This window comes from Perna viridis, chromosome 1, assembly GCF_037379345.1.
Source record: "Perna viridis isolate PV_CMFRI_1.1 ecotype Kerala chromosome 1, ASM3737934v1, whole genome shotgun sequence".
Classification (NCBI taxonomy): domain Eukaryota; kingdom Metazoa; phylum Mollusca; class Bivalvia; order Mytilida; family Mytilidae; genus Perna; species Perna viridis.
The window spans coordinates 46,634,326-46,647,683 of record NC_142445.1 but is presented as its reverse complement, the minus strand read 5'-3'; the positions used below and the strand labels follow the sequence as shown (position 1 = coordinate 46,647,683).

The window sequence follows — 13,358 nt, the reverse complement described above, 5'->3', positions numbered from 1 at the left end:
GATCCCTGAAAAAAAAACATGGCTGCCGTTTCTGAAAATAGAACAATGGTGTCAGACAGCAGATTTTTGCACACATCTCCAAATCTGTTAGATTTAGCCAATAGCTTTCAATTGCTGAAATGATCCTTATAAGGCTTACAAATGTGTCCAATGAATCAAATGGAGTCAAAATTGTCCGACAACTCCTTGTTAGAGTTATTGCCCTTAAATGGCAAAATTTTAACTAGGTGAGCGATTCAGGCTCCTGGGAGCCTCTTGTTTTTTATCTTTTCTGCTTACTGACAGCATGGAGGCAAATTACTCACAAATGTAAACAATATTCATACAGTTTTGTAGGAAATTACAAATGTGTACACATTATCAGATAGGTTCATACATTCACAATGAAGATTTTGATTTCTTCCTTCAGTATAGGGAATTCTATGTGTTTGCACTTGGAAGCATTATAGAGTTAGGTCAGTTTTTGAAATGTTCAATCTACTTTCACTTTTAACCACTATTCCCACCAAGTTTCAACTCTCAATTTTAACTCATTCAACAACAACATAAAAAAGAAAAGAAAGAGTCAGTTTTGTGTATAAAACAGTTCTACTGAATTTAATTGTGTAGTGCATCCTATGGTTTTTAGCTGAACAAGTGAAAAGCTGATGGATTTATGGCATAAGAAGGAAATTTTAGGTGTTCATTGTTTAACATTTCTGTCCTGATACAAGTTTTTGTATGTTCTGTTGTGAATAAATACAAAATGACATTTCTTTTTCTGAACTTTCATCATGTCATATCCAAGGCAAAATCTGAAAAACGTTTTTTTTCCATTCCAGTTCATCTTTTTTTATTTGTTACACTTTATTATATGTGCATGTGCTTTTTAGCTCTCCTGGCCAAAGGCCATGTGAGCCTTTGCCACCACTTAGCGTACGACGTTGTCCGACATCGTCATCAACAATTTTTCGGAACTCATCTCCTCTGACACTACTTGACCAATTGGAACCAAACTTGGTACAAATGTTTCTAAGGGTATCCTGCATAGAACTGACGTGGGGATTTTTGTTCCGTCAAAAAAATATGGCAGCCATTACTGAAAATAGAATATAGGGGTCAGACTGTAGTTTTTTGCATATATTTCGAAAACCGTTAGGTTTAGCTTAATTCTGACATAGGGTTAAAGTGTTCAGCATGATGAGATTTATCTGCAGTTTTATTTTCATTTTAACCCCTATTGCGTATATCTCTAAAACCATTAGGTTAAGCCAAATTCTTTGTAGCTGAAATGATCCTTATTATAACGACTACAAAAGTTGTCAGGGTAAAAATTGTCAGACGACTCCTTGTAAGAGTTATTGCCCATGAAACAAAAGTACATTTTTTTACAGTTTTCAGCCAATATCTTGAAAACCATGTTGAGATTTTAATTCCAACTATTACTTGATAAGAAATTATCATGCACATTAATTATTGTGATTTGGTAATTTAAAACAAAATGCAGTTATAGTTTTAGTAATTGTGAGAAAACCAAGTAAATTCATTTGTGTAAATTTAAAGTGTTGTGATTTTAAGTCAGTTGCATTTTTTGCTATAAGATGTCACAATAATTACTGATTTTTATAGTTTTCAATTAATATATATTGTATCAGTTCAACAGTCATTGAATGCACTTCTGCATTGAAAATTAAATTTTTCCTACCTTGAAAATACACACTACATGACCCTGCAGACTTGGGGAGACAGTTTCTCATTGACCAAATATGTAATGTACTAAAATGAGATTTTTACAGATTTATTAAATTTGTTTTACTAAGTTTTCTTATTACTGTTAATATTTCAAATGATACTACTATCACATTGAATTATGTAGAAACTTAGCAATTATAGAAAAACAACTTGACATCTTGTTTAAAAAACATATTAAAAAATGATATATGGTATGCTAAACTTCAGACAAAGGATATAAAGCAGACTGTAAGCCAAAAAAACTCTCACAACTTCTATGTAGATTTAATATTACATATAGGCCCTATTTCACATTTTCTGACTCTAATGTTAGTTTATAATTGAAGTAAGAGAAATGAAGACTTATAATTGATTATTTAATATTTCATGGTAGATTTTTTAGCGTTAATATTCTCACCAATTCATGGTAAGATGCAGACGGAAAAAAATAAGAACAATGTTTTATTGGACTTAAGTTTAGTATAGTTGAAGTATGAAATATACCCAAGAGGATGAAATGAATATAAGATTTTTTGGTATGGAATTTTCTCATTAGCTAGTAGATATGTTTTTGTATTTACTTACCTTCTTTCTAAATGATATCCCTCTTGATGTTGTCATCTTTTTTAAATTGTACTGCTCTGTCATAAGGAATTTTTTTTTTCTATGACTAAGCCTAACCTCCGAGCCTCAGATTTCTACAATGTTTTTGGGATAATTGTTTTATTGTGATTAGCTATGAAAGATGAATGAAATTGACCTCGACTTCCTCGTTACTTGGATTTCTTGCAGAGTATTGTATCAAACACCATGTTTATAAAGTATAAAGTTTTGAGTAACATCACACATTACTTCGTACCCAGATATATCAGACTGTTTCTTGGTCATGTAGCTGCACTTTAGTCAGTAGGAAAAAAATTGGCTTATTTCTTATAGGTGTTTTGGTTACGGAATGAAACTTGATGTAAATTATGACAAAACAATAAAACGCAAAAAATTAAACCTACTAATAAAACTATGGACTTAGAAAGTAGGTCAATGTACCATGTGTCACACCTATATTTCTTAACAGATTTTGAGTCCAAATGTTGCTTTCATGGAAATTTAGGAGTTGTTCCCCTTGGAAATTGAAATTTCCACAAAATTTGTTTTATAACTATAACCTGATGATTTTTTATCATTTCATACATATTTGAATGTTATTCTGATATTAAGTTCAAATCTCTTTGTCATCGTCCAGTGAAGAAACTCATCAGGTGATTTAATCAAAAGAAAACCAATTACCAAGTACTAAATTAATGACACCAATGAGAAACTGTTGTTTAGTATTTCATGAGATCATAGTTCTGTGTTTAATTTAAATTCAACATTGTAAAAGTATCTCATAATTTTAAAGAATTTAAATTAGGAATTTCCATGAAATTTCAGGTATAAAATGTCACCAGATCTCACAAGGTTTTATTACAAAAATAAGGATATTATTTTTTATTTTCTAAGACTAAGCATGTTTTAAGGATGGAGTAATTCTGCAGCATGATTGAAAACTAGTAATAACAAAAGATTTATTTCAGAGAAGGTTCCTAATTTAGAAGATTAAAATGTAAGGACTAGTTCTTAAGTCCTTTTTTATGACAGGCAGAAATTTAAAGCTCTCAAAAGACCGTCAATTTGAAGAATTATCTTCAGGTGTTTCTGACAGATTCCATATGATTGTGGGATTTTAAATACGTTATCATTAATCCCAGCTTGAATTTTGCTTTTGTCCTGCAATCAGCACTGGTCTTGAATAGCCTAATATGGTAATACGGTCAAGAAATAGCCTCTACAGTAATTTCCTGTCATGAAAATTTCACTTGGTTATTTTTGTGAGATTTAATTATTTCACCATCTTCGTCTTGTTCTTTATATGTGTCTGGCTGGTCAATTTTATTTGTTCAACTTGGCTTGGTCAAGATAAAATTTTTGTCACAATTTCAAGTTTATTTACCCTTTCAGATTGATTTTTTCATCTGATTTCATTTGCTAAGGCTATTTTTTAAGTTGACTTGAACTTTCCTGTTTGTAAAAAGATAAAGTAAATGAAAAATGCAATTAAAAGTTATTGAACAATGCAACAAAGGTTCATTTCTTTCCAATCATCTTTGAAACAGGCAGACCTAATTTTGGAGATAATTCTTTGTGTAAATATGTCAGGAAATTCATGTGCCCAATTAAGCTTGCAACGGCTGGCTTTCATGTCAACAGTTTCAACTTTAATCACTTTGAGAGAACGAGTTTAATTCGCTATTAAGTTTGTAGTTTATAGGGCAAAAGTTCCTGTAAAAATTGATTATTTCATTTTTTTAATTTAAACTCTGGATGAATCGGTTGCTGATAGCTGAATTTATGAGAAATCAGTGTTTTTAATATCACGTTTACAGTTTTCGCAGGCCCTATTAATCACGATTATTCAATCATAATTTTGTATTAAATTCCAAATTAAATAAAATGATAGAAAAAGATTGATTATCCCATTATTGGAAATGTTATAAAAAGAAATGATTAGAATTTCAGTTTTATCTTTGTCTGTATTAATCATTACCTTGAAAGAAATAAGGGAAAACAGAATCCAGACTTTTTTAATATTTTACTGTTAAAACTAGTATAAGGTTCTTTTTTCTTGTCAATTTTCAGAATTTATGTGTCTATGTGTAAATTGTTTTTGTCCTAACTATTGATAATGAATTGGGAAGATGGGTCTCTTCTACTCTGACTCAGTATATTAATGACAAATTAGTCATAACAGTAATGGGAAGTGAAACAGCAAAAAGTACATACACTAGTCCTCTGCACACACAAACAAGTCCTGCAAAAGTTACACATACTGGTTCCTCTACAACTATATATACTGGTCCATCTACTAAAAAGTGCTCATACTGGGTACTCTACAAAATGACATTCACTAGTCATAGTGCAAATTGTACATATTTTGGCTTGTCCATCTGTCCGTATGTCCATCACAAAGTTTTTAGTGCAACTTCTCTCTAACTGTTGAACCAAATTTTACAAAACTTGGCATGTAGCAAGAACCTTGTATGTAGTTGTGCATATTACCAGGAAATTTTGATCCCCTAATTTTTGTAGGAGTTATGCTCCTTTGAACTTAGAAATTTGCCAAAAATCCTCATAAATTACCTTGACAGCGCAACTTCAATTAAAAAAATATTCAGGTATTATATAATAATTGTTAAGAGGCCTTTGCAATATCCAAGAAATAAATTATGATATAACTTACCAATAGAAATTCATACTTAAAATAATCTAAAATTGGGAAGCAATTTCTTTACCTGCTTAGCTTTCATTTCTGGTCAGAATAGTTTGCTGGGCAGGTGGAGACATATGTTTTGCAGACAAAAACAAACTTTAATTTTAAGAGTATGGAAATGGTCTGGTATAAGCTTAGTATTTCTAAGTTTTAAATCACCTTGTTTTCCACAATGCCACTTAAGAGCCCCCTCCCCCCCCCCCACACACACCCACAAAATGTTGAACAGAAAATGTTTTGTTCATAAAATGTATGATGTAATCTTGTATGTGTATGCTTCTTCAGGGCTTTGTTTCAGAAAAAAAAACTCAAATAAGAGCCAATTATATATCTATGAAGTCTGATTTACCATCAAAACTATCCCAACATTTTAAACTGCTTTGATGTTTGAACCATGATAACTATTTTTGTTTTAATTTCCAGCCTGTGCTGTAGAGGAAGGTTCTGGAGAAGTTGTAGCTGAGGATGATGAGGAACAAAGGAGTGATGATGATAATGATGATGAAATGGCAGAGGAAAGTAGTGATGAGGAGAGGATTTGTGATTATAGCAGTGTGGTGGCTGAATCTGGAAGGTAACCCTTGTTTAATGTGTATAAGTAAAGTATATACCCCTGTTCAGGTATTCCATTTGTTAACCTGATACTAGGTAAAGGGATCATTTAAAACTGGTTACTAATTGTATTGGAAAAAAGGGGGAGATAAAAAAAAAACAAAAAACACATTTAGCATTAGGGGATTCAAAAATGAACTAAATCAAATTGATAAGTGCTGGGAAGAAGGAAAAGGAACAGTAATGGACAGGGAAATATTGAAAGAAACTGTAGTCGCACTATTTCCCCCATGGGATGTAGTGGATGAAGTTAGTCACTTGAGATTTGTTCAACAAAAAACAAAAAGCAAAAAAAAAAATACATATAACAAACAATTACGGTGAGAGATTGTAGGAGAAAAATGGTACTGTTTTTTTAATATGTATTTTAAATTTGTTTCATATGTTAGTGAAGAAGGAGAAATTGGTGGTTATGTAGAAGTAAACTCTGAGAAGGATGGAAATGTATTTGATTTAGGTAGAATAACTGGCCATGAAAAATCTGATTCTGAGAGTGAAGAAGGTGAGATTAGTTCTGATGGAGACCAAGAGGATGACCAGGTTCAGAGTGGAGGTAAAAAGGTATTTGTACAAGATGAAGAAAATGACAGTGAACAAATTGAAAAAGATGAAAATATAAGTTATGAAATAGAAGGTGAGAAACAAGTCAAGGAAAGTAATGAGGAAATCATGACAGACACAATACATGAATCTCGTCTTCAAAGTCATCAACAGAAACAGGATACACAGAAAGGAAAGGAATGTAAGAAACTTGATCCTAGAATTGAATGCTTTAAAGAAGAAAGAACAGCCTTTCATGTTAATGATAAAAGTAACAGGATAATATACCCAACTATGAAAGATAATGATGTAGGCAGTATTATTCATGCTGCGCAATCTAGTCAGATCAAAACCTATCATTTAGATGAGGAAAAAGAGAAGAAAGGTCATGATCAAAATGAAATAGATGAAATTAAATTTCAAAAGGACCAAGTAGAGGATATATTACCTCAAACTAGTGAATGTGTAAAGGATGAAATAAAAAATCAGTATAACATGCAGGTTGTTCAGGGTGAAAGAGATCAGGTTCAATGTCAAACAGACTGTATAGAAATGCCTGATGAAATAGTAATAGTTAAAAGGATAGCGGAAAAGGACAAATGTTATGGACAGTGCAGTGACAATGTTGAAAGATCTCAAGTTCTAAACAAACCAAACCATGGCAGAGCATTAGATGATGCCAATAATGTACAAGGATTTGTTAAAACATCTCAGGTATTTTTTTTTTTTTACTTTTGGATACAGGGTAATTTCTATGCAAGGAGGGATACACAGATATCTTTATAAAGAAAGCAAATTGCTGTTCAGTTTTATTTGTTGAATTGGAGGAAAACTGTGCTGCTGGAATCTTATTTCTATAAGAAGCAAGAAAAAACATTTCTATGTGTACACTATATCACACATATCATGGAGTCAAAAGTTTAAAAAAAAAAAATAGGTTCTATAAATGTCATTTTTCATGCTCTTGATAGTAAATTCAGAGATGATAAATTTAAAAAAGAAATTTAATTTTCAGGAACTTCTCATCATTTTGAAAGATGATAAAATGATACATTCATATGAGTAATGTCTTTATTTTGTAACATGAAATTGCACAATTTCATAGGAATGAAAAGCTGGATTTAAGATAGATTTGACGGTATTGATTTTTGAGTTCTTTGTAACATCCCTCCAGGATTTGTCTTTCATATTTTAAGTATAATGTTGATTTAAGAATTTTGACAAATGAGTTTTAACAGTGAAAACATTATATTTTTTATTATATGAAAACCAGATTGATGATGCTCCATTCTGCTCTTTATAAAATATGAAGATTTTTGACCCATCTGCTTTAAATTTGAAAAAGTTCAAATTTGATTAATTTTGGCACTTTATCTGTTTCTTCAGCTTTTGAAGCATTTTGAAAAAGATGAAGAAAGTTACAATGGATGAATACTGTCAGTTGGACAGTTGGTATAAAAATTTTGTTTACATTAAGTGGGGATTTTTCTTAGTGATCAATTATCTTTATAAATGGAGAAGTTGGATGTCAAAGCCAGTTCTAATCTTATGGAATAATTTCAAAGATGATGAATAGCCCTTGATGTCATCGTTTTATTTTGTCGTGCAGACATAGGATTTGGGTAAAAAGCCTATATTTGTTGTGAAATTAAAAAATCAATAGCCATGGGAGATCTATGTCCAGTTTTAATACTCTGTAGCATAATCAATATGCTAGACTTCAATTTCAACCATTGGGGATGACCATGCATTAGAACCAAGTAATTAATTAGGTGGGATTTGAGGATCTACCGTGGATTAATTTGATAAAGTGAAATTGTAAGCCACTTAGAATTATTGACATTTTTTTTCTTCTCATTTCCATTTTTTTGTTGTTGACCATAAAAATAAGACAAAGGAAAATGTCAACTGACCAGACAGAATTGAATTTACTTCAGCCTACTGCTCCAAGGGAGAGAACTCAACAACACTTGATCCTATATGCAAGTGCAACTTGAAAGCAATATATGAATAAAAATAGAATGAGGATTTGAATTTTGTTTTTATAATATTCAATTTAAGATAATTCATAAATTTTTGATTGAAGTTGGGCACAAATTGTTACATGCTTAAAATTTGTGTTATCTGTCAGTACATTAAGCTGTCAAAAATATCTTGCTTTACTTTCACCATGAAATTTTTATCTGGAAAAATATTTTTGATTTGTACATTTTAGTTCTTTTTCTCTCATGGTCAAAGAAGAAAATATTATGTTGAAAAATTTCCCAGTGTATGGGTTACAATGTACTTCCTAATAACTACCTTGTCTGATGCAGGCAATCTTATCCTTATGTAGTCATGAAACTTTTAAAGAAATCCCCCCCTTAAAAAAATTGTAACCTGAATAATAATCATTTCTGTTCAAATATACCTGCTACATAGTATAAAAAGATAACAGCTGTCTTGTTCATGTGGCTGCTCTGTGGGCTATATTTTCTCACCAGTTGTGGCTTAGTGAAAAATACTTGAGAGAAACTATGGTTCCTCTATTACGTTGAAAAGTCAGAAGTTAAACATTGGTATAATATTCAGATTTTTAAAACATGACTTTTTAAATGCTGTTACTTCAATGAAATTTCATACTAACCAATCAAATCTATTGTAACATAGTCTCAAAAAATGGATTTATAAATGAGGTCATTTTTTGAGCATGTTTCATATTCTTTGTTGAATTGTTAAGATCTCAAGAAATCATTAATTTTGAAAGCCAGTTAAGTTCAAGGCAGCTGCATTGTATTAGTAAAAGAAATAAAACTGTTTTTCCTTGTTTTGTACGTGAAATGAAACCTTAATAATGTCCGTATCCACGAAATGACCTGTTGTTTTGTTAAAAGTCTTATAGCCAAAGAAATCTTTTATTTTCATCAAGCTTGATTAGGAAGTAACAAATAAAAAAGAAGTATTTCAGCCAAATCTAATAACAAGACGTAAGTCCGGAGATTGTTGGAGGAATCTATATAACAAACTGGTGCAGAATGATTTGGGTATAAATCAATTTAAACAGGCAGGAGAAGTTTACAGAAGAGTGGTCATGTCTTGAGATTTATTGCACTTCTTTGGCAATAAAAATTGAAGTTAACATTTAATCAATAGAGATAGCCAGTGGTCTTCTGATCTTATTAAAACTAATCAATATTCCGCAGTTAAGAAGCCTTGTTTTTCTCACTGACCAATTTCACATTTTTGTTTTAATCAATATTCTGAGTTGAAAAATTTACGAGGCCAACAGGGTTATAATGTCCATTTTGTTTCTGTTGGGAATTAGTTTTTCTTAATCCTTGATAGTTTTATGTCTTTTTGTTTTAGCCATTAAGAATAAAAATCCTTTTAGATACTAGTAAGTCTTGCAGATAGCCACAGTTCAAATTACAACTGTGTGATTCATTCCTTTGGGATCCACTTATTTCATGGGTCAGTTTGGAGTCAGATTTCAACTACTCACATTGAAAATATCTTCCAATTAAAATTTTCATCTTCTGGACTCCTGGGAGAAACTTGATACCAACATTAAATGGGATTCAGGAACAAAATTCTAAATGACCATTTATCATGCTCATATAACCATACAGCTTTTCTCAATCAGTGCTGAATGTGTTACGAACTTTAAAGTATTTATGTTTATATTTCATGGATACAATAACAAGTTTTGTGCAAAAAGAAAGATAACTCTTGTTCTAACCTCATTAAACAAACTGTTCATAAATCCTGCAATTATCAAGAATTTGGTGCACTTCCTAAGGTCAGAGTTCATACTAGTATTTTATTTACGAAAGTAGGCTGATATTCCAAATAAAGCATGGCTCCCAATATTAGTTAATTTGCATCTATTTAAGATATTAAAGATCAGCTGTTTAAACAGAAGATTTTTATTTTTTCAGAATATTACTGACCAAGATAAAACAGACGAGGAGAAAGATGTACATGTTAAGGGTCAAAATGTAGGGTCTGATCAGCAGCCCACCATTAACACAAAACATGGGAAAAAATATGGCAAGGAAAATGACAAATCTGCTGATGATTTCTATAAAGAGAATTCTAGCAAAGGGAATTCACACAGCAAAAATAATGTTGGAAACGAAAAAAATGAGAAGTCTTGTTTTCAGAAAAATGATGAAGCTACCCATGATGACATTAAATTTGACAATAAGAATAGCAAAACCTCAGTCAAAGAAGAAAAAAATGTGATTTGTATATCTGATGATCCTGAAAGAGAATTGACAGAGAGTGTCTCCTGTCCTGCTGTGGATGACGATGATGTAATTTCATTAGAAGATGCAGATATTTCAATTCTAGATTCGCTTAAGGATAAAATAAACACAAAACAGAATGTTTCTCAATCAACAATTAAAACATCTGACCTAGAATTGTCTAAAACAGACAATAAGTCGGAAATAGTTTCTGGAAACGATAATCTGGGAGAGCAAAGTCGGAAACGCAAATCTTCTGAAATGAGTGGTGATTTGAAAATGTCTCGAAAAAAGAGAAGAAGTTCTGATAATGAATCAATCAGCCAAAAAATAAAATCAGATTCAAGAAAAGTTGAACTAGATAGTGCAGGGGAGATAACAGCATCAGTAAAACGTAATGTAATTATTAGCAAAAATACATTGAAAGTGGTGAAAACAGTGCCTGAAGTGTCTTCCACTCAGTGTGCCGCTCCTAAACTTACATTACAAGAGAGATTAGGAAATAAAGTCTATGACAGTATTACCTCTATAACAGAGTCTCATACCTCATCGAAGGTGTCACCAGATTCAACAGGTAGATCTAATACTAGTACAAAATCAAGGAAAGTGTCAGTTGATTCTACATCAAATTTTACTACTATTTCTTCTACATCAAAATTAGTTAGTGGTAAGGTACTTGAAGAGTTGTCAATATCCAAATCTACTAGTAGCTCAACTACTTCATCAAAGACTGGTTTATGTTCTTCAGTTGTCCCTAAAAGATTATCAGAAGAGTGTACTTCAGTAAAATCTGTAGAGACTAAAACTGTCTTTAATAAACCTCCAGGTGAAATAAGAACAATATCAATTAAACCATCAGGTTATAAAAAGGCTGCTTCCAATATTCAGGCTTGTTCGTCTAAACCATCTACAAGTTCATCAACCAAAAACAAATCAGACATTCCAGACATTCCAAAACTCTCATCAACAAAGTCAACTATTAAAGAATCATTGCACAGACCAGAGTCATCAAGCCAAACATCAACTGACCAGGGCAATCTCAGCAGGAATCAGATGGAACTTTTAGAGCTTGAAATGAGAGCTAGGGCTATTAAGTCAATGCTAGCTGCTCATGAGAAAAATGAAATGCACAATAAAAAGAAGTAAAACTAAGGAAAGCTATTACATATATGATAGAATTTTTATTTTAGAAAGTTTTAATTAATTAATTAATTTACTTTTCATTCAAGCTTTACTCTTTACAATATTATCAATATTTATTTATGTGTTGCAACTTTGGGGTATGGTAAATGTATTAATTTTTGCTGTCTTGCAGTGGACAGAAAAGCATGAAAAATAATATCTATGAATTTTTTTTAATGTTATGTAACACTGTTTTGTTGAAATCATGAAAATTGATAACTGCAAATATGTTCACTTGACAAGATTGTGAAAATTGGCAATCCTGAAAAAATAATAGGTTTGCAGTATTGTGATGTAATGTCATTTATGTATGTGTTTTAGAGTGCACCTAGATGTATCACAAGCTACTACATATAAAAAGTTTTCAATTCACTTAAAATATCATAGAAACCTTTACATGTGTGAAGAACTGGTATTATGATTTATAAACTCCCATCAAACAAAGATTTATGAGGTTCATAGGTTTTCCATCAAATATAGTGTTGTTTGTAACATGTTTTCATCTGCTAGATTTTTTGCTAGTTTTGTGAACATTTATTTCAGCTGTCTGCACCTCCTATAATTCTCTGGATTTTCATGAAACTTTATTCAGTGTTACATCACTATATGGAAGTGTGCATATCTTCAGGAACTTTAATCAAGATTAGTACAAAATATGGTTATAGACTTGGCCTTATACTTACTGCAGCAAGGTATTAGTTCCTTAAATAACAATTCTATATCGTTAAAGATACAGGAAAACTTGTTGATTTTTTTTCTATGTACTTTTACTTTTTATGAAGGAAATTGAAGTTACTAACAATTTTTGTTGCTTGCGAAAAATTTTAAGAAACCACAAATGTTAGTGATTTGATTTGTTTGAACTGGTAAATTGAAGGTTGAAGTTTATTGTTAATTGACTGAGGAAAAACAGGTTCCATATCAATTTTGTTCTGTTATATAAACTATATGTAAACTAATTATTCATAGCAAAACTGAACAATGTATTTGTGGAGGTATTGCAGTGGTTTATTCTCATCAATTATTGTTATTTAATGCCAATAAAATTTAGTTTCTTAAAATTTTCTGTATTTTGTTCCACAAAACCATACTGGCAAATTAATGGATTTTTTTTATCTGAAAGATTGAAAGGGGGGGGGGGGGGCGATATTATGCAAAACATACATTAAATGGAAAACAATGTTATAGATCCAGTTTTAAATGTCAGTATGTTTGCAAATAATCTGTTAATTCACCATGATTGTTAAGCGAGAAGAATCCATTGCTATTAAAACTATATCCTTAACTTTGCAGGGAGAGCAGACTCGAAATACAGAAACCTGAACAGGAAACATGCTACAGTGAACTCAATGGAAAAAATCTGTAACATGAACCAGGTGCACTAGTAGGGTAAATGTCATCAGCTTCTTGTCAAGAAACCTACTGGGTTTTTCATAGCATGTCATTACAGCAAAAGTGCCCTTTTTACTGACTTTTTTAAAGAGTTTAGAAACAGTACTGGAACAGCAAACATATTTGGTTAAAGAGTTTATGATCAGAATATATTTATGCTTAGAATAGTGAAGTAATTTGTTGTAGCATTGAGTCATGTATTTGATTTATCTAGCTACTGGTAGTAACATTTCTGTTTATTTTTTTATTTATTTTTTTGTGACACATTTGGATAAAAAGCTTTATTCAAGAAATTACCAAAAATAGTTAATGAAAATTTAACATCTTCAAAATAAGAATAAAAAACTTGAAAAATATCAAGATGTACATCACTCGAAGCAGTCTAGAGGTAA

At 31.2% G+C, this 13,358-nt stretch overlaps 1 protein-coding gene across 2 annotated transcripts in view; it reads left to right on the top strand.

Moving 5' to 3' along the window:
* Positions 1-12,635, top strand: part of LOC148629039 (uncharacterized) — an 84,437-nt gene extending 71,802 nt beyond the window's left edge. For both annotated transcript variants that reach the window (XM_088542851.1, XM_088542856.1), the window contains 3 exons: positions 5,438-5,588; positions 6,016-6,880; positions 10,084-12,635. In XM_088542851.1, coding sequence (XP_088398977.1) covers positions 5,438-5,588; positions 6,016-6,880; positions 10,084-11,538 — 2,471 coding nt within the window. In that variant the 3' untranslated portion in view covers positions 11,539-12,635. The remainder of the gene's footprint in view (positions 1-5,437; positions 5,589-6,015; positions 6,881-10,083) is intronic.
* The last annotated feature ends 723 nt before the right edge of the window (positions 12,636-13,358 follow it).